Source organism: Oryctolagus cuniculus, chromosome 17 (genome assembly GCF_964237555.1).
Source record: "Oryctolagus cuniculus chromosome 17, mOryCun1.1, whole genome shotgun sequence".
Taxonomy (NCBI): domain Eukaryota; kingdom Metazoa; phylum Chordata; class Mammalia; order Lagomorpha; family Leporidae; genus Oryctolagus; species Oryctolagus cuniculus.
The window spans coordinates 52,002,880-52,022,546 of record NC_091448.1 but is presented as its reverse complement, the minus strand read 5'-3'; the positions used below and the strand labels follow the sequence as shown (position 1 = coordinate 52,022,546).

At 58.0% G+C, this 19,667-nt stretch overlaps 3 protein-coding genes across 4 annotated transcripts; all 3 read right to left on the bottom strand.

The window, feature by feature from the left end:
• Nucleotides 1-591: 591 nt before the first annotated feature.
• FGF11 (fibroblast growth factor 11) lies at nucleotides 592-6,077 on the bottom strand. The gene is made up of 5 exons (XM_002718803.5): nucleotides 5,735-6,077; nucleotides 3,978-4,088; nucleotides 3,689-3,792; nucleotides 2,190-2,388; nucleotides 592-1,953 (listed from the first exon to the last, which is right to left on the bottom strand). The coding sequence occupies exons 1-5, from the start codon at nucleotides 5,925-5,927 to the stop codon at nucleotides 1,883-1,885; spliced, it is 678 nt and encodes a 225-aa protein (XP_002718849.1). The 5' UTR covers nucleotides 5,928-6,077; the 3' UTR covers nucleotides 592-1,882.
• Nucleotides 6,078-7,871: 1,794 nt separating this feature from the next.
• Nucleotides 7,872-9,987, bottom strand: TMEM102 (transmembrane protein 102). 2 transcript variants are annotated; one of them, XM_017348890.3, is made up of 3 exons: nucleotides 9,853-9,987; nucleotides 9,302-9,561; nucleotides 7,872-9,204 (listed from the first exon to the last, which is right to left on the bottom strand). In XM_017348890.3, the coding sequence occupies exons 2-3, from the start codon at nucleotides 9,513-9,515 to the stop codon at nucleotides 7,886-7,888; spliced, it is 1,533 nt and encodes a 510-aa protein (XP_017204379.1). In that variant the 5' UTR covers nucleotides 9,516-9,561; nucleotides 9,853-9,987; the 3' UTR covers nucleotides 7,872-7,885. The 2 variants fall into 2 exon arrangements, with proteins under 2 accessions (XP_017204379.1, XP_002718850.1); XM_002718804.5 differs by having other exon boundaries at nucleotides 9,302-9,656; nucleotides 9,853-9,975.
• A 5,264-nt stretch (nucleotides 9,988-15,251) lies between these two features.
• On the bottom strand, nucleotides 15,252-19,426 carry SPEM3 (SPEM family member 3). Its single transcript, XM_008270784.4, is given in 4 exon segments — nucleotides 15,252-15,553; nucleotides 15,555-18,901; nucleotides 19,021-19,078; nucleotides 19,211-19,426. Coding segments are annotated over 4 exon segments (3,579 nt in total). The 5' UTR covers nucleotides 19,349-19,426; the 3' UTR covers nucleotides 15,252-15,517.
• Between the last annotated feature and the right edge of the window lie 241 nt (nucleotides 19,427-19,667).

Genomic DNA, 19,667 nt, shown 5'->3' with positions numbered 1-19,667 from the left:
CCCTGGGACTTGGTCCCGCCCCGACCAACTGCCATTATCCACAGAAGACAGACAACACTTGGGTTGTATAAATCGTCTTTAATTGAGAAAGCATGGAGTGGATGGAGACCCGGTCCCCTGGGAGCGGAGCCAGGGGCTGGGTGGAGCCTGAGCAGGGGTTTGTGTGTGTGTGGGGGGGGGCATCTATCCCTCCTGCAACAAGCCGGAAGTACAGGCGCCTGAGGAAAAGTGGCCTGCCTTTGAGCACAAGCCCCTCTCTCAGAGCCCCGTCTCTCCTGTTCAGTTCCACGTGGAGTCTCCCTAGAGCACTAGTGGTCTCCCGACCTTTCCCAGGTCCATGCTTCGCTCTCCACGTTTTTCCAAAAAAATCCAGGCAGGCTTTTTTTTTTTGGGGGGGGGTACCTGAACCCCAGCTGAGGCTATAAGCTATAAAGTAAAGCAAGTCTATTCAGTTAGAAGCTCTGGGGTGTACATGGTCTTAGCCCAAGAAGCCCTCCCCTCCTTGGCCTGTCTGACCTGTAGGGGGAAGGGAAGGGACTTATTGCTGAATTGGGGTCTCCTCACTGAGGGGGGACACTCAAGGCTTCTGTCCTTTCTTTCTAGAACAAACTTACTTTTGTCCTCTCTTCCTGGACCCATTACCCTAAAGACCTCAGCTTTAAAGGGGACCTAGAAGGAATTCCTGCTGAGGTAGCTAAGTGTTCGTGGCCCCCCCGGCGCAGACCCAGGTTCAGTCGTGCCAGGGTTTTGGTCCCTTCTCCACCCCCGTTTCCCTACTAGGAGCCAGGAACCCTTCCACAATCCTCTGTTTCTGTGGCAGGACCCCCAGCTGCATTGCAGGGACTAGAAACTGCATGTAAAAATAAGGTTAGCATCCTATATGGAAGAACAAGCTTTTTAGAAAATTGTCCAGGGAAAACAAGCAGTGGCTCTCGATTCATCCAGAACTTAATTCTTTATGAATCATAGCTGGGTCCTTTCCAGGGCTCATCTCTAATATGTATCACTAGGGGGTGGGGGTGGGGGTCTAGAACTTACTCTAGGCTAGAGCAATAGTATGGCTATATAGGCCCCAGTTCCATGCCGGAGAGAAGGGCTGAGTCAGGGTCCATGTCCTAGAGCTGACAGTCAGGAGAAAGTATGGCTCCATAAAGGTCTAGAACACCATGCTCTAGAATTGGGTATCTCTGGGATAAGAAGGTTAAACCTGTGGAGATCTGAGGTTGGTCCTGGTTGGGGCCAAGGCCAACAGCGACACAGGGCTCCATTCCGGCCTCTCTGTCCTTGGAAGTCAGGGTCCATCTGGGTCAAGGATAGAAGCCTGAGGGAACCAGAACGGAGCCTGGCGGCACGCCTGGGTTCCAGCACAGAGCCCTGGTGCAGAAGTGGCCCTGGCTGGGGGTGTCCGATGCTCCAGAGTCTGTCCAGACCAAGGCAGAAGGTAGCGAAGGGACAGAAGGAAACGAATCCTGACTCCAGTGGACCTATACATCTATGGCTCAGTGGCAATGAAAGGGACACGGGGCTCCAGGCACCGGCTGAGCCAGGGCTCTGTCAGCTTCGGAAACCCCAGTGCCATCTCAGGAAAAGGCTTTGGTGGGGGGAGGAGGGAGTGTGGAAAGAAAGTAGCAATCAGCCAGGCCCATATTCAGGCATCCCCTCTCTCCGACCCCCTCCCGGGCCCCTCGGGTCTAAGGGTCCCAGCAGCCCCGGAAGTCCCAGCCAGCCCCTAGGGCTCCCTCAGGGTAGAGCACCTGGTGGGACCTGGCTGCCTAGGGCATATGTGTGGCGGCAGGGCTGGGTGGGGAGCAGGGCTGGGAGACAGGCTTGGCGGTGGCTGGCTCCCTGAGAGTGCAGGGAGTCTGGAGTCCAGGAACTACCTTCAGGGCGCAGGGGGACTGGATGGGGACGTCTCAGGGACACTGTGGAGAGAAGGCTCCCGGTACATGGCCACTGAAAGGGGACAGAGAGGAGCAGAGAAGGGGAGTTAGGCACAGAGAGACCCAGCAGGACCAGTGCTCTGACAGGGCTTCCTACCCCTACCTGCCCCCTTCAGGAACCCCAACCCAAAGGAGGAGAGTCCCCCAAACCATCAAAGGCTAAAGGCCCCCTTAATGCTTGCAGCCGAAGCCCTCCCTAGGTACCCACACCCTCCCACGTGGCCCACCTTGTCTCGGGTGCATACCCACCCTCCAGGAGCTTGGGCACAAAGTGGGCAGCGGCCTTCGTCTTCTTCACTCGGTTTCCCTTCATGACCCGGCCCTCCTTGTCCAGGCCTAGGTACCAGGCCCGGCCAGAACGCCGCTGGCGGTAGAGAGCAGAGGCATACAGGACGTAGTAGTTCTCAAAGACACACTCCTTAAAGCGACACTCGGCTGTGAAATGCGGCTGTGGAGACAGGCCCAGAGAGGCACACACAGAGAAACAAAACGACACATCACTGGGCAGAAGGAAGCCCTTGAATAGAAGAGTCCAGGATATAATCCAGCGCATTCCGGGGAAAGGAAGGGCAACTCCTGGGTCCATGCAGAAACTGCTATAGGGAGGCTAAGGAATAGCCTGGTAGGCCCCTGGGAGTTAAAAAAGAAAGAAAGAAAACTAGACTTAGAGGGCCGGCATTTGGCCTGGTGCTCAAAATGCCACTCGGGATATCGGCATCTCACACAGGCATTGATGTGTCTGGTTCAGGTCCTGGCTCTTCTGTTTCCGATCCAGCTTCCTGCCAATTCACGCCCTGAGAGACAGCAGGTGATGGTTCACATACTCAGGTCCTTGCCACCCTGTGGGAGACCCGGATTGAGTTCCAGGTTTCTGACTTCAGCCTGGCCCAGCCCTGGCTGCTGTAGGCATTTGGAGAATGAATGAACTAGCAGATGGAAGATCTTTCTGTGTCTGTCTTGTCTGTCTCTCTCTCTCCCCCACCCCACTCCATCTCTTAAAAAAAAAAAAAAAGTGAAAATAAATCATTTAAAATAAATAATTTAATAAAAAATTTGAAAGAACTAGACTTCTGGAGGTCATGCAATAATATCCTCCCCCCTTTTTTAAAAAGATTTATTTATTTATTTGATAGACAGAGTGACAGAGAGGGAGAGACACAGAGAGAAAGCTCTTCCATCCACTGGTTCACCCCCTAACTGGCCCCAAAAGCTGAGCCTGGGCCAAGCTGAAGCCAGGAGCCTGGAACTCCATGCAGCTCTCCCACATAGGTAGCAGGGGCCCAAGTACCTGGGTCATTCTCTGCTGTCTTCCCAGGTACACCAGCGAGGAGCTGAATTGGAGGTAGAGCTGTCGGGACTCAAAGTGGCACCTGCTGGGGATGCGGGTGTCCTAACCTGCTGTACCACAATGCCATCCCCAATCTCCTCCCCATCCCCGGTCCTGAAAGCCTCTGGGGAAGTGAGTAATAACAAAGTCTGGAGGAGGAATGATGAGAAGTGGGGGCCCTAAAGGACGGAACACATGAGACACTCACGAGCCGGGGAGTATTTGGGGGGGCTGTGTGAACAGCAGGGGTTCGGACAGCCCCTACAGGAGGTGCTCTGGGATGGACAGTGGTGACAGCAGCCAAAGTTGGAGGGCGAGGGACTTGCGCTGCAAAAACCCCACCAGACCATGTCTGTAGTGGAGTACGATGGCAGGTGGGGGAGTGCCTGGTACCCCAGGCCCCTCAGCCTCAGTGTCTCACCGAGCTGTAGAGCAGCCCCTCGGCGTTCATGGCCATGTAGTGACCCAGCTTGGCACTCTGGATGGTGACCACGCGGAGCCCCACGGGGATCAGGTTGAAGTGGGCTGGGAGTGGAGAGAGGAGACATGAATACCCAGGCCTCTCACTGCACCTGAGCTGCCCCAGCACACACCCCCTCCCCCCATCCATGGCAGAGAGCCTGCAAGCCACAGAAGCTGAAGAGGGGCCACAACTGCCACCTCCTGCCCGCATGCTCCCCCCCCCAGCCCCCAGCTGGCTCCCCCCTTACTGAAGGAGCTGGTGTCCTCTGGGGCACCCTGGATGCTTCCGTCGGGATTCGCCTGGAGGTAGAAACCCTGGCGGCAGAACAGCTTGGTGACGATGCCTTTGAGCTGAGGCTCTGGAGAGAGAGAGAGAGGAGAGAGAGAGAGACATTCATCTTTGGAAACGACATCTCTGTTCCCAGAAACACTGCTACACTTGGCAGGGTCAGGAGAAGGAAACGCAAGGGAGCAGAGGAAGGGGGTCCCGCGGCCCCAGCTTTCTTATCCTGCCAGCCAACTCTAGCCCACCTCTCCTTGACTGCTGGGGAAGCCGGGGTGTGGGCCCCTCTGTTTCCTCTAACCTCGCGCTTTCCGTTTAATTTATTGAAATTTATTTAAATGGCTTAATTCCTACTGTACAGCTCAACCAGAGGGGGAGGGGAGAGGGAGGAGGAGGGGAAGAGAAGCATCCAAAGGCAGGGGACAGAGGGAGGCAGGCAGCTACTGGAGGGGCAGTGTTTGCCAATGTGGGGGGAAGGGGGCCGGTGACCACAGGGTAGGGGCTCCCCCTTAGGGGTGGGGGTGGGGCCAGGCCTGACGCTGACTCAGCACCTGCTGCTGCGGCTGCTGCTGGATTGGCGCGGGCCTCCCCTTGGCCAGGCTCCCGCCTGTCTGACACTGACCAATCTGTCTGTCTGTCAGTCTGTCAATCTGCTGGCACCCACAGGAGCCCAGCTCTCCCTGAGGCTCAGCCTCTCCCCTACATTCAAGTAACCCGCATGGGGTGGGGAACATTCCATGCCATATCAAAGAAATGGGGGAAGGGGGCCGCGGAGATGGAGTGGCAGGATGAGTCACGTGTGGACCGTGTCCCTCTCCCAGGGTGGGCTGCGGACCGTACCACTGTGGACGGCAGGTGGCGGGGTGAGGAGGGAGTGAGGGGGCTACTCCCAGGGGAGCTGGAAGCCGGCTGTAGCGGGACTAGAAGGACTCCCTGGCTGTCACACCCGGACGGGGACCACACACTAACCCTCACAACTCTCCTCCTCCCTTGCTTGCTCTCTGCCGACTTCCCTGTTCCCCTTGTAGGTGGTACGACCCCCCCCACAAAGTCTCCGCGCCAGTCTCCGGTGGAGAACTGTGCCTCAGTTCCTCCTGGCAAGGTCCCCCGAGCCAGTGGGACCCGGTTTTGGAGTCGCGCGGGGGGAATGCGGAGGGATGCCCGGTTCCCCTCCTGAAGCTCAGTTCGCGGGAGGAGGGCCCACAGAGGGGCTTGCTGGCGTGGTGGCCGCAAGGACACCGGGGGAGAGCCGGGGAGATTGGCTTCGAGCCAGGCGAGCTAGACCAGGAGGAACCGAGCCAGGGCGTGCTGAAGCGGGAGAACCGGGGCGGGGGCGGGGCGGCCGGAACCGCAGAAACCCTCGGGGTGACCCAGGCGTCCGGAACCCCCCCCCCCCACCGCGCCCCGGCCCCTCCGCTCTGGACGGAAAGAATCGCGAGAACCGGCACGTAGGCGGAGGACGGTGGGGGTGGGGACTCCGGTGCTGGGGGGTGGGGTGGGCCGGAGCTGCAAGGCATCGGGGCGCCAGACTTAGCCCCTTGCCCTCGAAAGCACAGACTCGGGGTGATGGACAAAAGAGAAGGGAAACTGAGGCACGGTCTAGCAGGGACTCTGTGGTCCTGACCCACTCTGGGACTCCCCGCCCCCTCGCCGGGCCCCATTCTAAGGAGTCCCTGGCCTCAACCTCCCAGGCTCGGAGACCCCCGCCCCAGCCGCACTCACCCGGGCCGCGGTCCGGCCGCGTGGGCCGCCCTCCGCACAGTCGCACCTTGGACAGCAGGATGAGGAGCTGCTTCTGGCAGAGGGACTTGGTGCCGCGGGGACACACACGCCGCTGCGCCGACACCGGCCGGCTGCCCCCGGGCTCACGGACCTCCCGCTTCTGCCTGATCAGGCTACTGGCCAGCGCCGCCATGGCGCCCCAGGAGGAGACACCCCCAAACCAGCGCGCTCACCAGGGCATGCTCTCCACTCCCTGGCCCCAGCTCACCGCCCCACCCACAGGACCTGAGGCAAGCCCCAGTCCTCGCTGTGGCCGCCAGCACCCACCCTTGGGCCCTATCCTGGCTCCACCTGATCCCGCCGCCTATGCACTCCTTGGTTTCCCTCACCTGGAATGTTGCCCCTAACTGAAAATCCTCCTCTTCACTCCTCTCTGGTGTGTGTCTCCACGCCCTGGGTTCCAAAGCCAAGATCTCCCAAGAGGTGGCTCCAGTTTTCCCTCTCCCCCCTGCTTTGGAGCCCACACTCCTGCCAGATCTACTCTGATAATCTGAAAGGTGTGGGTCCCAGCTTCGGGGCCATCAACTCGTCCCAGCCCCACAGGACAACTCTCAATGTCAGAGAGGAACCCAACGCTGGTGCTCCCTCCTTTGCTACCTTCTCAATGGAGATGATTTCCTACTTTTTTTTTCCCACTGAAATCCCCCCCCCCCCAAATATATCTGGGAGAACACAGGCTGTCCGGATTCAGCGAGGAGCAGGTCCCAGATCCCCTGGGTGGACACTGCCTTTCTTCTCCATCACTCCCATTTCTAATAGCACAGGGCTCCAGCTGCCCACAGACCCTCTCCTCACCTTGTCACCCTCCACTCCTCTCCAAGTCACCTCCAAATCCGCCCTTCCTAATGGATACCCCAGGTGTGGTAGTTTGGAGGGCCCCCGTCACCTCCGAATGAGCACTTTCTTTTTTCCTGGACTGCCCCTTATGACAGCTTGCGCTGTCTAGATCCCACGCCCTCCCATCCAGTCAGCCCCCCAGAGAGAAGTGCACCCACGTTGCCACCAGTCCCCAAATGTGAAGAGGCCCCCTACAAGTCAGAGCTCATTAGAGCTTCCTGCGACCGCGCTTGCTCGTCCTCCCAGGGACTGCCTACAGCACCCCCTCTTCCTTTCCCCGACGCCCCTCAACCTGTCCTGTCCCGTTGATCCGGGCGGCGGGCGGTGCGGGCTCCGGCTTCAGGCTCCTCCCTCCCTGTCCCCCGCAAGCAGAGCTTCCCCCCACGCCCGGCTAGGCGTCCGGGACCCCTGGGAAGGAGTGAGGGTGTCTCCTCAAAGCGTCCCGGTCCGGCGAAGTCACAGCGCTGGGCCTGGAGGCTGGACCAGGCGCAGCGGCGGCAGCGGCGGCAGCGGCTGTGGGAAGCTGAGGCGGCGGCGGCGGCGAGAGCAGCTCCCCCTCCTCCGAGAGCCAGCCCGGGGGCGGGGCAGGGGGCGGAGACGCCGGGAAAGAGGGGGGCGAAGCCGGGCGGGAGGAACCCAGGGGTTCCTTGGCGGCAGGGAGTGGGGACTGTCCCGCAGGCAGGCAAGGCGAGGCCAGGCCTCCTGCCTCGGGGTTCAGAGGGAGAGGGACAAGGAGGCCTCATTAGCGGAGCTGTGGATTGGGGGAGAGGCTGGGCTTCGCAGAGATGGAATGGCGGCCACGGGGAGAATGAAGAGAGGGACACTAATGCCCGGTCTGGAAGCGAGGGCAGAACTGGAGACATGGGGGTAGGGATGAGACCCAGCCCGGGGCGAAACCTGGCCTCTTTAATCCAACTGATCAGTCCTTGGTCTCCATACCCCAATGCCTTCCGCATTTTGTCAGCAAATACATTCCTCCCATCTGTACGGGCTCCGAAGATAAAAGACTAAAAGAAGTGGGGAGGGCTGGTTGCGGGAGGCTGCATCCGGGAGGGAGAGGTGCTGTCGGCAGATCTGGAGAGTGGCTGGAGCCGCAGGGCCGGCGGGGGCATGAGGACCTGAAGGGAAGCCTACTGCGAACTGGACGGTGGGCACGGGGCGCAGTCTGTCTCCTGGGCGAGGGGTGACCAGTGCCTTCTACGTCGCGATCGCCAGTGGAAAGAAGCGTTTTCCACGCCGGTAGGAGCAGCGTCTTTAATGCGCCCCGCCCCCCACGCCCGCCAAGCCGCCCCCCTTGCGGGCAACCTTGGCTTCTTCCACCGCCGCTCGCAGGGCCTGGACAGGGTCCCCACGGAGCTGGACCAATGCCCCCAGCAGCGCAGGGGAGCCATCCCCAGCGCTGAGCTGTCGGCGGCTCAGAAAATAGTGAGGCAGCTTTCCGGCCTCGAGCGCACGGCCCAGCTCGTCCAGCAGCCCGAGGCAGCAGGCGCCCGCATTTTCCGGCCGCGCCAGGTAGAGCGCGGGCAGCCGCTCGCACGCCCAGTACAGCAGCGTCCGCAGGAGGTAGGGCGCCGCGGCCCGAGTCCCCGCCACCAGCGGGCGCAGCAGCGCCTGGGCCGCCGCGTGCGCCTGCAGCAGCGGCGCCGGTACGCGCGCTTTGAGCGCCAGCTCCTGGCGGGCGAAACAGAGCTGCCATTCGGAGGCGCCCCGTCGCTCGGTGCCGCCACCCGGCACTAGGTAGAAGGAGGCCGACTCGCAGCCCAGTGGACCAGCCCACGAGTGGCTCCGAGCTCCAGAGGGCCAGCCGGCCACGGACACCACGGGGATCAGGTCGAAGAGCAGGAGGCGGCGCGGGGGCCCGGGCGTAGCCAGGAGGACCGTGGTGAAACCGGCGTGGCGAGCTGCGTGCACCAGGCGTGGCGCTCCTGGCACCGGGATTAGGGACTCGGCGACCGCGGCCAGTGTAGCAAAGAACCAGGCGGCCACCTGCGTGGGGCACAGAGTGGGCCACGCCTCCTGAGCCTCCAATGGCTTTGGGACTCCGCTCTGGACGGCTGCCTTGGTGACATCACTATTTAGGTTTTTCAACGGTGCGGGAGAGCCAGTATCAGTGACGTCAGGCTGAGGTGACTCGGGCCCTAAGACGTCACTTGGTGAATCTCCCAAAGACACGTGTGCCTCAGGCTCAGTGAGGTAACCTTGCGGCTGGTACAGCGGGCTTTGCCAGTCCGTGGGACTTCCTTTGTCCTCGGTTTGGTGGACGGAATCCTGCCCTCCTGGCACTGGGGGTCCCAGGCAATCGTGCCAGGCCTCCCGGACTGAGGTCCCGCACACCAGCTCTGGCAGGCGGAGCCAAGCGGAAGAGGATTCCAGGTCCATTTGCAGCTCCTGCCCGGTGCCATCCAGCGAAAACACCGGCACCAGGAGTGTGAAGCCAGCGTCGTAGTGAGGCCCCCGGGCGTAGGGGCCCAGGGGTGCATGCCCTAGATCCAGGGAACCCTCGCGAATTCCACCACGTAGCAGCAGGAGCTCTACCTGGGGAGGAAAGCGGGGGTCTCTGCGGTGGACGAGACCTAAGAGAAGAGAAGGAATCGTGAGGACCTGGCCCAAAGCTGGGGCTGCGAGTGGAAAGGGTGGGAGCTGCGAGTCCCATAGGCAAGGGTTACTCACCAAGCAAAGAGAAGACAAAATCCCTGGCCCGGAGGAGGTCGGCTCCCGGCTTGGGCCCGTTGTTCCAGCTCTCCTGCACACCTAGCTCCTGGATCAGCTGGGTCAGCTCCTGCAGCTGCGCCCCAGAGCAGAAGTCGATGTCCGTGAGCGGCCGGGCTGGGGCGGGGGGCGGCGGGCCCCACCAGGGGGCACTTGCCCAGACCGTGGAAGCCATGCAGCTCTGCCGTCTCGGGTTGGAGGAAACACGGGCAGCCGAGAGCCTACACGGGTGTTTTCCTTTGCTGCCAGAAAGTGGCCTCCGTTCCTCCTCCCTCTTCCCGGAGCCCACCGAGGGTCCCACAGTCCACGAATGGATCTGCAGACGATGGTTTCTTAAGATTTAGTCTTCCAAATAAACAAATACCTCCTCCGTCCGTGCCCTTTTCTCATAGACAGGTCCCCACCCCCGTGAACCAGTTCACCTGACTCAGCAGGTGAAAAGTAGCTGGGGGCCCCTCCTACGGAAGGCAGCCGCCCATCGCCGCCGCCGCCCCTTGTCCACCTCCCCTTACCTCTTTCGGAAGAGGCTTATTGGTCTGCAGATTCCCCCTCAGCGGTAGCCACAAGGGTAGGCAAGAGAAAGGGTAGAACGAGTCAACAGGTGACTTCTTCCTGATGCCCACGTAGCCACGCCCCTCCAGTTAGGCCACGCCCCTTCTGGAGGGTGTTGAGGTTGTTCCGGCTGGGCCCCGCCTCCAGTCAGAGTCCAGCCACTTCTTTCGCTCCGCTGAGATCTCGCGTTACCCTGGGAGTTGTAGTTTGTTTCCCGCGCTACCCGGGCGTTGGAGCCACGCCCCCACTTCCTTTCCCGTTCCGCTGAAGTGGTGCCGGATGGAAGTTGTAGTTTCTGTGGCGATAAACTAGCTTTTTTTTTTTTTTTTCCAAGCCCGGATCGAACCCACACGAACATGCCTTGGGGTTGGAGTCCAGGGATAAAAAGCTGGATGTTAATGAAAATACCCTAGGGCCTGGGGATACTTAGGGGCGCTTGGCTCCCTTGTATGAGCGGCTGAGCCCATGGTCACTTGGATCCAAGAGGGTTCTTCCATGCGATTATAATTTCACTTTGCGAAGGAGGACGCTGAAGCCTAGAAGGGTCACATCGACTTTTCAAGATCAGAGATGAACCAAGGAAATGTTGGAAAGGGGCTGCCTGGCTGGGCAGGGAGGCGTTAATTTATTTTTTATTTATTTTTAAAGATATTTATTTATTTGACAGGCAGAGTTACAGGCAGAGAGAGAGAGAGACAGAGAGAAAGGTCTTCCATCCACTGGTTCACTCCCCAAGTGGCCACAACAGCCGGAGCTACGCCGATCCAAAGCCAGGAGCCAGGAGTTTCCTCTTGGTCTCCCACGTGGGTGCAGGAGCCCAAGCACTTGGACCATCTTCTACTTCTTTCCCAGGCCATAAGCAGAGAGTTGCATAGGAAGAGGAGCAGCTGGAACTAGGGCCAGCGCCCATATAGGATGCTGGTGCTGCAGGCAGAGCTTAGCCCACTATACCACAGTGTTGGCCACACGGCATCTTTCTAAAAAGGATTTATTTATTTATTTGAAAGAGTTACAGAGAGGGAGGGAGACATAGAGAGAGAGAGAGAGAGAGAGAGAGAGAGAGAGAGAGAGAGAGAAATCTTCCATCCACTAGTTCACTCCCCCCAGATGGCCACAAGGGCCGGGGCTGGGCCAGGCTGAAGCCAGGAGCCAGGAGCTTCTTCCCAGTCTCCCACGTGGGCGGCAGGAGCCCAAGCACTTGGGCCATCTTCAGCTGCTTTTCCCAAGCCAATAGCAGGGAGCTGGATCAGAAGTGGAGCAGCCAGGATGTGAACCAGCGCCCATATGGGATGCCGGTGTGCAGGGCAGCGGCTTTACCCACTACGCCACAACACTGACCCCTGGGGGGCATCTTCTTGGAATCATTGGTGGTAGTTTGAGGCAAGGACACACAGATGGTGATGCAAGAATGGACATCTGGGTCTTGGAAGACACAAATGAATGATGCCCACCTCAGATGCGTGATTTGTGGCAGGGATAATACTTTAGGATTTAAAAAAAAGGTTTATTTATTTATTTGAAATTCAAAGTTACACAGAGACAGAGAGAGAAGAGAGAGATCTTCTATCTGCTGGTTCACTTCCCAACTGGCTGCAACGGCTGGAGCCAGGAGTTTCTTCTGGGTCTCCCACGAGGGTGCAGGAGCCCAAGGACTTGGGCCAACTTCTACTGCTTTCGCAGGCCATAGCAGAGAGCTGGACCAGAAGTGGAGCAGCCAGGACTCGAACCAGTGCCCAAATGAAATGCTGGCACTGCAGGCGGCGGCTTTACCTGCTACGCCACAGCACTGGTTCTGACACTTTAGGATTTTGCAGCACAGATGTGAACATGCAAGAGTCACCTGGACTGAAGATCAAGTCTGGAGCAAACTCCTGGCTGAGCAAAGGAAAATGATCCAGGGCAGGAAGTTACTGAAATTCCTTTTCATGGCAAAACCCCAGTTATTAGGGTCGGGAATAAAGAGCCACAGTGCAGCTTAAACTCAGGCTGGAATCGATCCCAAACCCCTCACCCCTAGTGCCTTTGGTGTTCATATCTCTTTGTTGGGGTTCCTCTGTAAAGATGAACTCATTAAGGGGGTGAAATAGGGGTAAGTGGCCTTGAATCACTTCCAGGCCAGCTCTCTGCTGTGGCCCAGGAGTGCAGTGGAGGATGGCCCAAGTGCTTGGGCCCTGCACCCACATGGGAGACCAGGAGGAAGCACCTGGCTCCTGGCTTTGGATCGGCGCAGTGCCGGCCGTAGTGGCCATTGTGGGGTGAACCAACGGCAAAGGAAGACCTTTCTCTCTGTCTCTCTCTCTCACTGTCAAAAAAAAAATCACTTAACATAGCTATCTTCTCAATGCTAACCTCTATTCCTTTTTTTTTCCATTAATGTATTTGAAAGGCAGCGTTACAGAGAGAGAGAGAGGGAGAGAGAGAGAGATATCTTCCATTCACAGTTTACTCTCCAAATGCCCACAACAGCTAGGGCTAGGCCAGGATGAAGCCAGGAGCTTCTTCTGGGTCTCCCACATGGTTGCAGGGACCTGAGTGCATTAGCAGGGAGCTGGATGGGAAGCAGAGCAGCTGGGCCTCAACTGGCACCATATAGGATGCTGGTGTCTCAGGCAGCGCCTTTACAAGCTACACCACAATGCTAGCCCCTTAGTTAATTTATTTGAAGGCAGGCCGGCGCCGCAGCTCGCTAGGCTAATCCTCCACCTAGCGGCGCCGGCACACCGGGTTCTAGTCCCGGTCAGAGCGCCGGATTCTGTCCCGGTTGCCCCTCTTTCAGGCCAGCTCTCTGCTGTGGCCAGGGAGTGCAGTGGAGGATGGCCCAAGTGCTTGGGCCCTGCACCCCATGGGAGACCAGGAGAAGCACCTGGCTCCTGCCATCGGATCAGCGTGGTGTGCTGGCCGCGGCGGCCATTGGAGGGTGAACCAACGGCCAAGGAAGATCTTTCTCTCTGTCTCTCTCTCTCACTGTCCACTCTCAAAAATAATAATAATTTATTTGAAGGCAGAGAGAGAGATATCTTCCATTTACTGGTTCACTCCTTTTTTTTTTTTTTTTTTTTTTTTTTTTTTTTTTGACAGGCAGAGTGGACAGTGAGAGAGAGACAGAGAGAAAGGTCTTCCTTTGCTGTTGGTTCACCCTCCAACGGCCGCCGCTGCCGGAGCGCTGCGGCCAACGCACAGCGCTGATCCGATGGCAGGAGCCAGGTGCTTCTCCTGGTCTCCCATGGGGTGCAGGGCCCAAGCACTTGGGCCATCCTCCACTGCACTCCCTGGCCACAGCAGAGAGCTGGCCTGGAAGAGGGGCAACCGGGACAGAATCTGGCACCTGGACCGGGACTAGAACCCGGTGTGCCGGCGCCGCAAGGCGGAGGATTAGCCCAGTGAGCCACGGCGCCGGCCACTGGTTCACTCTTCAAATGTTGCAATGGCCCAGGCTAGGCCAAGCAGAAGCCAGGAGTCTAGAACTTCATCTGAATTTCCCACATGGGTGGCAGGGGCCTGGGCACTTCCGCTGCTTTCACATGGAGCAGGATTGGAAGTGGAGCAGTTGGAACTTGAACAGGCACCCATGTGGATGCTGGCATTGCAGGCAGCAGCTTAATCTGCTGTACCACAACACGAACCTCACTAGCTTCTATTTTTTTTTTTTTTTGAGATTTAATTATGTGAAAGGCAGAGTTACAGAGAGGCAGAGGGGGAGAGAGAGAGAGAGAGAGAGAGAGAGAGAGAGAGAGAGAGAATCTTCCATCTGCTGAATGACCACAATGGCTGGAACTGGACCAATCCAAAGCCAGGAGCCAGGAGCTTCCTCTGGGTCTCCCATGCAGGTGCAGGGGCCCAAGGACTTGGGCCATCTTCCACTGCTTTCCCAGGTCATAGCAGAGGGCTGGATTGGAAGTGGAGCAGCTGGGACTCAAACTGGCATCTATGTGGGATGCCAGCACTGCAGGCGTCAGCCTTACCCACTATGCCACAGCGCCAACCCCTAGCCTCTATTTTGAGAACTTTTGCAGGAACTCACAGACCCTGATCAAAGACTCTAGCACCTAATTCACCCTTTTGCCTGGACAGACTTGAGCCCACCAAAGGAAGCATGCTGGCCCCATCACTGACCAATCAGAGGAAGACTATGTGCCCTGTGGACCAACCAGAGGCCTGCGCACGAGGTGATCATGCAGTGCTCATGCCTAATCTTGAACCCTACTATTTTACTCCCTTGGGGAGTCCAGGGATTACGCATTAGCTGCCTGACTCCTTGCCCTGTGCTTTGCAATAACACTGTTTTCACCACTACCTCAGTGTCAGCGATTGGTTTGCTGACCATCGGGAGAGCAAACCCAGTTTTACGACCCTATAGCCACTTCTCCAATCAGTTTTGGGGGTGTTTGATGGTGGAGCCAGGAGCCAGGAGCACAGGAAAAAAAGATAGGAAGCCAGGAGCAGACTCACAGCCCCATCCAGCCCGGGCCAGGATTGCGTATGCTCCTTCTGCCCATGTTCTGTCTCCAGGGTGGAAGAGGCCTAAGACTATGGACAAGAGAATCACACAGGGATGCCGAGAGCAATTAGAGGGCGGTCAAGGAGTCTCCCGAAATCCGAAGCTCTGTATGGGAAACCCAGACCTCAGGGGTTCCACTCTAACAAAGAGAGCTCAGTACCCTCAACAACCAGAGGACTGGGTGCACCACAACGGCCAAGAATGGGAAGGCAGCTTTCTATACATCTGGTTGTACAGAGAGGCCAAGGTCAGAACTGGAGTCCAGGTTCTTGCTCACAGTATGGGGTCACCAGGCATCAGCTCCCCCCCCACACCTCCCGTCCTCCCCAGGGAACCACCCTAACAAGAACTATGATCCTTGGGCTCTGTGGGAACTTAAAAATGTTAAAGATGGGTGGCAAGAGAAAATTCTCTAAAGCAGTCCTCTCCAACAGACCAGAGTTTTCTGTGATGATAGGACTGTCCTGAATGAAACAGTGGTGTCCAACACAATAGACACAAGCACTTGAAATGCAGATCCTGAGACTGAGGCACAGAGATTTATTTTTTAAAATTAAAATTTTAACTTAGTTTTCTTATCATTTGAAAGGTAGGCACACAGAGCTCCCATCTGCTGGTTCACTTCCCAAATGCCAGCAGCAGCCAAGGGCTTGACCAGGCCAAAGCCAGGACCCAGAACCCGGTCAGGCCTTCCGCAAGGGTGGCAGGGACTCACCACTGGAGCCATCCCCTGTGCCTCCCAGGGTCCACATTAGCAGGAAACTGGAATGGACGGCAGAGCTGGGACTCAAACCCAGAAAGTCTGGTAAGGGAGGCAGGCATCCCGAGCGACGGTTTTATTGCTGCACCAAACATTACCCCTTGAGTTTTAAATGTTATTTTATTTGAATTTATTTTTCAATAAGCACATATGGCTGGTGGTCACTGAGTTGGACAGTGCAGCTCTAGGACCTTGAGGATGATGGGCTTAGCTAGGAAGCCTGGAGGAGGGACCGCCCTCCTCAGGCACTGTGGGTCGCCAGTGTGACGGCTGGGGCTGGGGCAGGTGTCATCAACCAAACAAAGAACACTTCTCTCGCATCTTTATTCCTGATGCACTTTGGACCCCTCTTTGTCCAAGGTCCTCATCACATTCTGATATCCCCACTCCCTGATGGTCTCCCCTGAGTTGCTGGGTGCCTCTTGGCGAAGGCGCCTGGGAGACAGAGCTTCACACTTGTCCCTGCCCACTGCTAACTGTCTCTGGCGGGCATCAAAGACCACATGTCCTGCCCGGGGACCTGGTCCAGGGCAGTGGGACTTCCAGTTGATTTTGGGAGGCATAGACATCTGGCGGTAGTTCTGGCAGGCTGAAGGAACTGTGTCCACAGGGCGGTATACCCAGTCTTGGCTGCCTACCCGCCGGGAGGATGGCTGAAGTTCAATTAGTACGGGCACTTCTGAGAAGGTTTGCACGTCAGTAGAGACCAGCTGGGCTTTGGAAGGACAAGGGGTTTGGTTGATGGGAACAGACGTCCAGGATATGTGTTGCTCTGCATTCTCCTGGGGCGCCTTCTCGGGTCTACATGACTTCCTCGTTGGGAGTGTTGGCTTTGGGGTCAGATGTGCATCCAAGACTTGGACAGACTCAGCACCTAGAGCAACTCTTGGGTTCTTGTGGAGGCAAGGATCTGGGTTAAGGCTCAAATCCTTGTGGAGGCCAGAATTCTGGGTAAAGTCTGGAATCTGGGAGATTACAGGGTCTTGGGTAAGGGCTGGGGCCTTCTGGGGACCAGGCTCTTGATTAATTCCTGGGTACTTGTGGAGGTTAGGGTCTTGGCTGTGTTCTGGGCTCCTGTAAATTCCGGGATCTTGGGCAAGGTTAAATCTTCTGTCAACTTCAGTGACTTGTGTAAGACCCGGATTCTGACGGAGTCCTGAATCTTCCGAAAGGCCTGGGTCCCTTCGGACTCCAGGATCTTGGGTAACACCTGGATTCTTATAGTCTCCCGAGTCTGGGCCCTTTGGGAGGCCAGAGGTTTGGACAAGGCCTGGACTCTTGAGGAGACCAGATTCCTGGGGAAGGCCTGAGGATTTGTTGACTTCAGGGTCTTGGGCAAGATATGGACTCTTCTGTGGTCCAGACTCTTGAGTGAGGCCCAGGCTCCTGTAGACTTCTGGATTTTGGACGTTGCCTGTATTCTGATAACCTCCAGAAACTTGAGAAGTGTCTGGGACCTTCTGGAGGTCAGTTGCTTGGGAGAGATCTTGACTTTTGCAGACTATCACGTCTCGGTTTAGTTCATGATTCCTATAGAGGCCGGCGTCTTGCACAAAGCCTGCACTCTGAAGGTCAGAAGTTTGGGTAAATGGTTGATTCTTATGGAGGCCAGAGGGTTGGGTGAGACACGGGTTCCTAAAGACACCGGCATCTTGAGTAGGACCTACGTTGTTCTGGGGGCCAGGATATTGGACAGTTCCTGGATTCTTATGTAGTCTCGTGTCTTGGGAAGGGCTTGGATTATTACAGAGGTAAGGGTCTTGAGAAAGGCCTGGGAACTTGGGGAGGCCTGGATCTGGAGCAAGACTCAGACTCTTGTGGAGGCCTGGATTTTGGGTAAGGCTTGGCTTCCTGGGAACTCTAGAGTCCTTGGAAGGGCTTGAGGTCAATTGGTGGCCAGGGTCTTGGATGAGGCCGAGACCCTCATGAAGCTCAGGTTGTTGGGGTTGGACGAGGGGTTGAGAAGTGGTGGAGAACAGAGGAGGGATGGGGAATTGGCAAGGTGGGATAGACTGAGGCAGCTTGGAGGCCGAGAAAAGGGTGTGGGTTTGAATTAAGGTGGAGGGCTTCTGATGGTTGGTTGCGACCACGTAGGTTCTGGGAGGAACGAGCGGCAAGGAGAGCGTGCATGGCGGAGGAAGGGCAGACAGTGAGTTCTGCGTAGCAGTGGGAGAGTGGAAGCAAGGTTTAGAGGAGGCAGCATCCTGAGAGTAGACCAGGAACTTGGGGTAGACTGGAGCCTGGGAGCTCTTCCTCTCCGAACTGCAAGGTTGGAAGCTGCAGTAAGAGAATTTCTTGGGCTGGGAGAACTTGTCTTTGGCATCGTCGGAGACCTTCCATTCCATATTCCCCAACTCCAGGTAGCCCAGGATAGGTGCTGAAGGAGGCTTGGCACAATCCCCACTGCGTGGCTTTAATGTTTGCTCGGATACCCCCGGACTCACCAGGCCCTGCCCGTCTTGGGACCTGGAGAAGACACTCAAGTCCTTTCTGGGACACCCAGAGTTCTGGGGGGTGTACATATGGAAGATGTTCTGCTTCACTCTGCGGGCATCGTAGACCACGTGGCCAGTGGAGAGGCCGTGGTTGAAGGCAGGCAAGGCAGAGGGAACAGGACTTAGGACAGGAGTGTGGGCGGTGGCAGGGATAGGAGAAGGCACTGAAGTGGTAGTCAGGGCCATGACCAGTGACGGAGCAGAGGCTGGGCCACAGACGGGGACAGGGACTGGTTGTGGAGGAGTGGGGACGGGCATCGTGGCTGGGGCAAGCTTTGGGGGAAGGGCTGAAGCCGAGGCTGGGGCAGCGAGTGGGGTGTGGCTGTAAGTGTGGACTTGTTGAGAATGGGCTGTGGTGCCTTCTGGGGCCTGGGCTGATGTGTGCTCAGGGCCAGGAGCCTGGGAGTCAGTCCAAGCCTGGGCTGAGGTGTGGGCTGGGTCGTGGCCCTGAGAGTGAGCCAAGGCTTTCGCAGGGACCCTGAAGGAGGACTGGACTGAGGTGTGCTCGGGGCTGTGGGCCTGGGAGTGGCTACGCTTAGGACTCTGGTCCGAGGCTGGGGCCTGGGCTGGGATAGGGTCTGCAGTGTTGTGGCCTGGGTCCTGGACCAGAGTAGAGGCTGCGGTGTGGCCCGGGGCCTGGGCTGAGGTAGGGGCTGTGGCCTTTGCTGGGTTAGGGGTTGGGGGCGGGGGTGGGGGAGGGGTCGGGGGCGGGGGTGGGGCTTCGGCAGGGGTGGGGGCCGCAGTGGGCTCAAGGCCCTGGGTCTGGGAGTGGGTTTGCTCAGGGATGTGGGCTGGAGAGTGAGTCTGAGTGTGGCTGGGGGTGTTCGTTGTGAAATGGGAATGGGACTGGGTTGGCGCATGGGCCTTTGTCTTGCTCTCTTGAGGCAAGCGGAGCGGAACCATGTCCACTTTGCTCATCTTCAGGAACAGGGACGATGACACTGGCCTGGAGAGCGAGGCGGCTTGGGCCTTCAAGGCTGAGGCCTGGGGGGCCTCCCCAGCCCCCGCCATCCCCTCCTTCCACGGTGCCCATGGAACCTCTGGAGCCCCAACATGTGCACAGGGAGGCGGCATCCAGAGCCTGGGAACCTTCTCCTCGTTCGTGTCTGGCGTCCAGGAGTCAGGGTGCTCGTGGTGCCCCAGCAGGAAGCTCGTGCGCCCGTGGAAGCGGGAGGAGATTCTGGAGCACAGGGTCTTGGGATCTGTGGCGCAGCGCATGCACACCGGGTGGCTGCCGGTCCCGCTGGGTTGCTTGTCTGCGGGGAGGGGTGAGACGGGACAAAGCCGGGCTCCCTGAGAAACTGAGGGCGAGGATGGGGAGAGAAGAAAGGGGACAGGCCTGCTTCTCCGAGAGCCCGTGCTGGGGTCCACTCACCTTTGGGAAAAAAATGATGGAAAAGAATCCGCAAGGAGTTCTTCAGATGCTTCCAGAGCTGAGGGGAGCAGGGCAGGGTGAGCCCTGAAGTCCAGCCCTTTGCCGCCCACATCCCAGCAGCCCTCCCGCCTCAGCCCTGTCCAAACTCCAGAGCTCCCCCACCCCTGCTCTGCCCAGACCCCGCCCTGACCAGAGTCACCACATTGATCCCCACGTTGAGCAAGATGAAGCTGCCGAGAATCAGAAGAATTGAGTCTCCTAAGTCCTGGCATTTTCTGGGGTTGGTGCCAGAACACACTTGGGCTCCGTGGTGGGCTCGCTCACCCATGGCCTGGGGTCCCAGGACTACCTGGGCCCCCTGGCCCCCACATACTCACTAGGAGCCAGACTCCCCTGGTGGGGGAGGGGCAGAAGGACTGAGTCATAATGGGGCAGGTGGTTGGGGTCACAATGAGGGAGGTGGCGGAAGAGGACGGCTGGTAATCAGCTTTGAGTGTAACCCGAGCCCTGATTGGCAAACAGGGCCTGGGGGCCAGGGCACCCCATCCCCTGGCCCCGAGTCGTTCCCTCCCTGCGGCATAGGTAGTCAGGCACGCCCTAGCTCCATCATTCCGTGGTGAATCCTGTACCTGTCACCCTTTGAGCCC

Bases quoted from the DNA above. Each gene is read 5' to 3' on its own strand.
- FGF11 (XM_002718803.5), bottom strand. From the start codon at position 5,927: ATGGCGGCGCTGGCCAGTAGCCTGATCAGGCAGAAGCGGGAGGTCCGT. The intron at 3,793-3,977 runs GTAAGGGGGGAG...CTCCACTCCCAG, and splicing joins AGAGGACACCAGCTCCTTCA to CCCACTTCAACCTGATCCCC. The intron at 2,389-3,688 runs GTGAGACACTGA...CTGTCTCCACAG, and splicing joins AGGGGCTGCTCTACAGCTCG to CCGCATTTCACAGCCGAGTG.
- TMEM102 (XM_017348890.3), bottom strand. From the start codon at position 9,515: ATGGCTTCCACGGTCTGGGCAAGTGCCCCCTGGTGGGGCCCGCCGCCC. The intron at 9,205-9,301 runs GTGAGTAACCCT...CTCTTCTCTTAG, and splicing joins TTTTGTCTTCTCTTTGCTTG to GTCTCGTCCACCGCAGAGAC.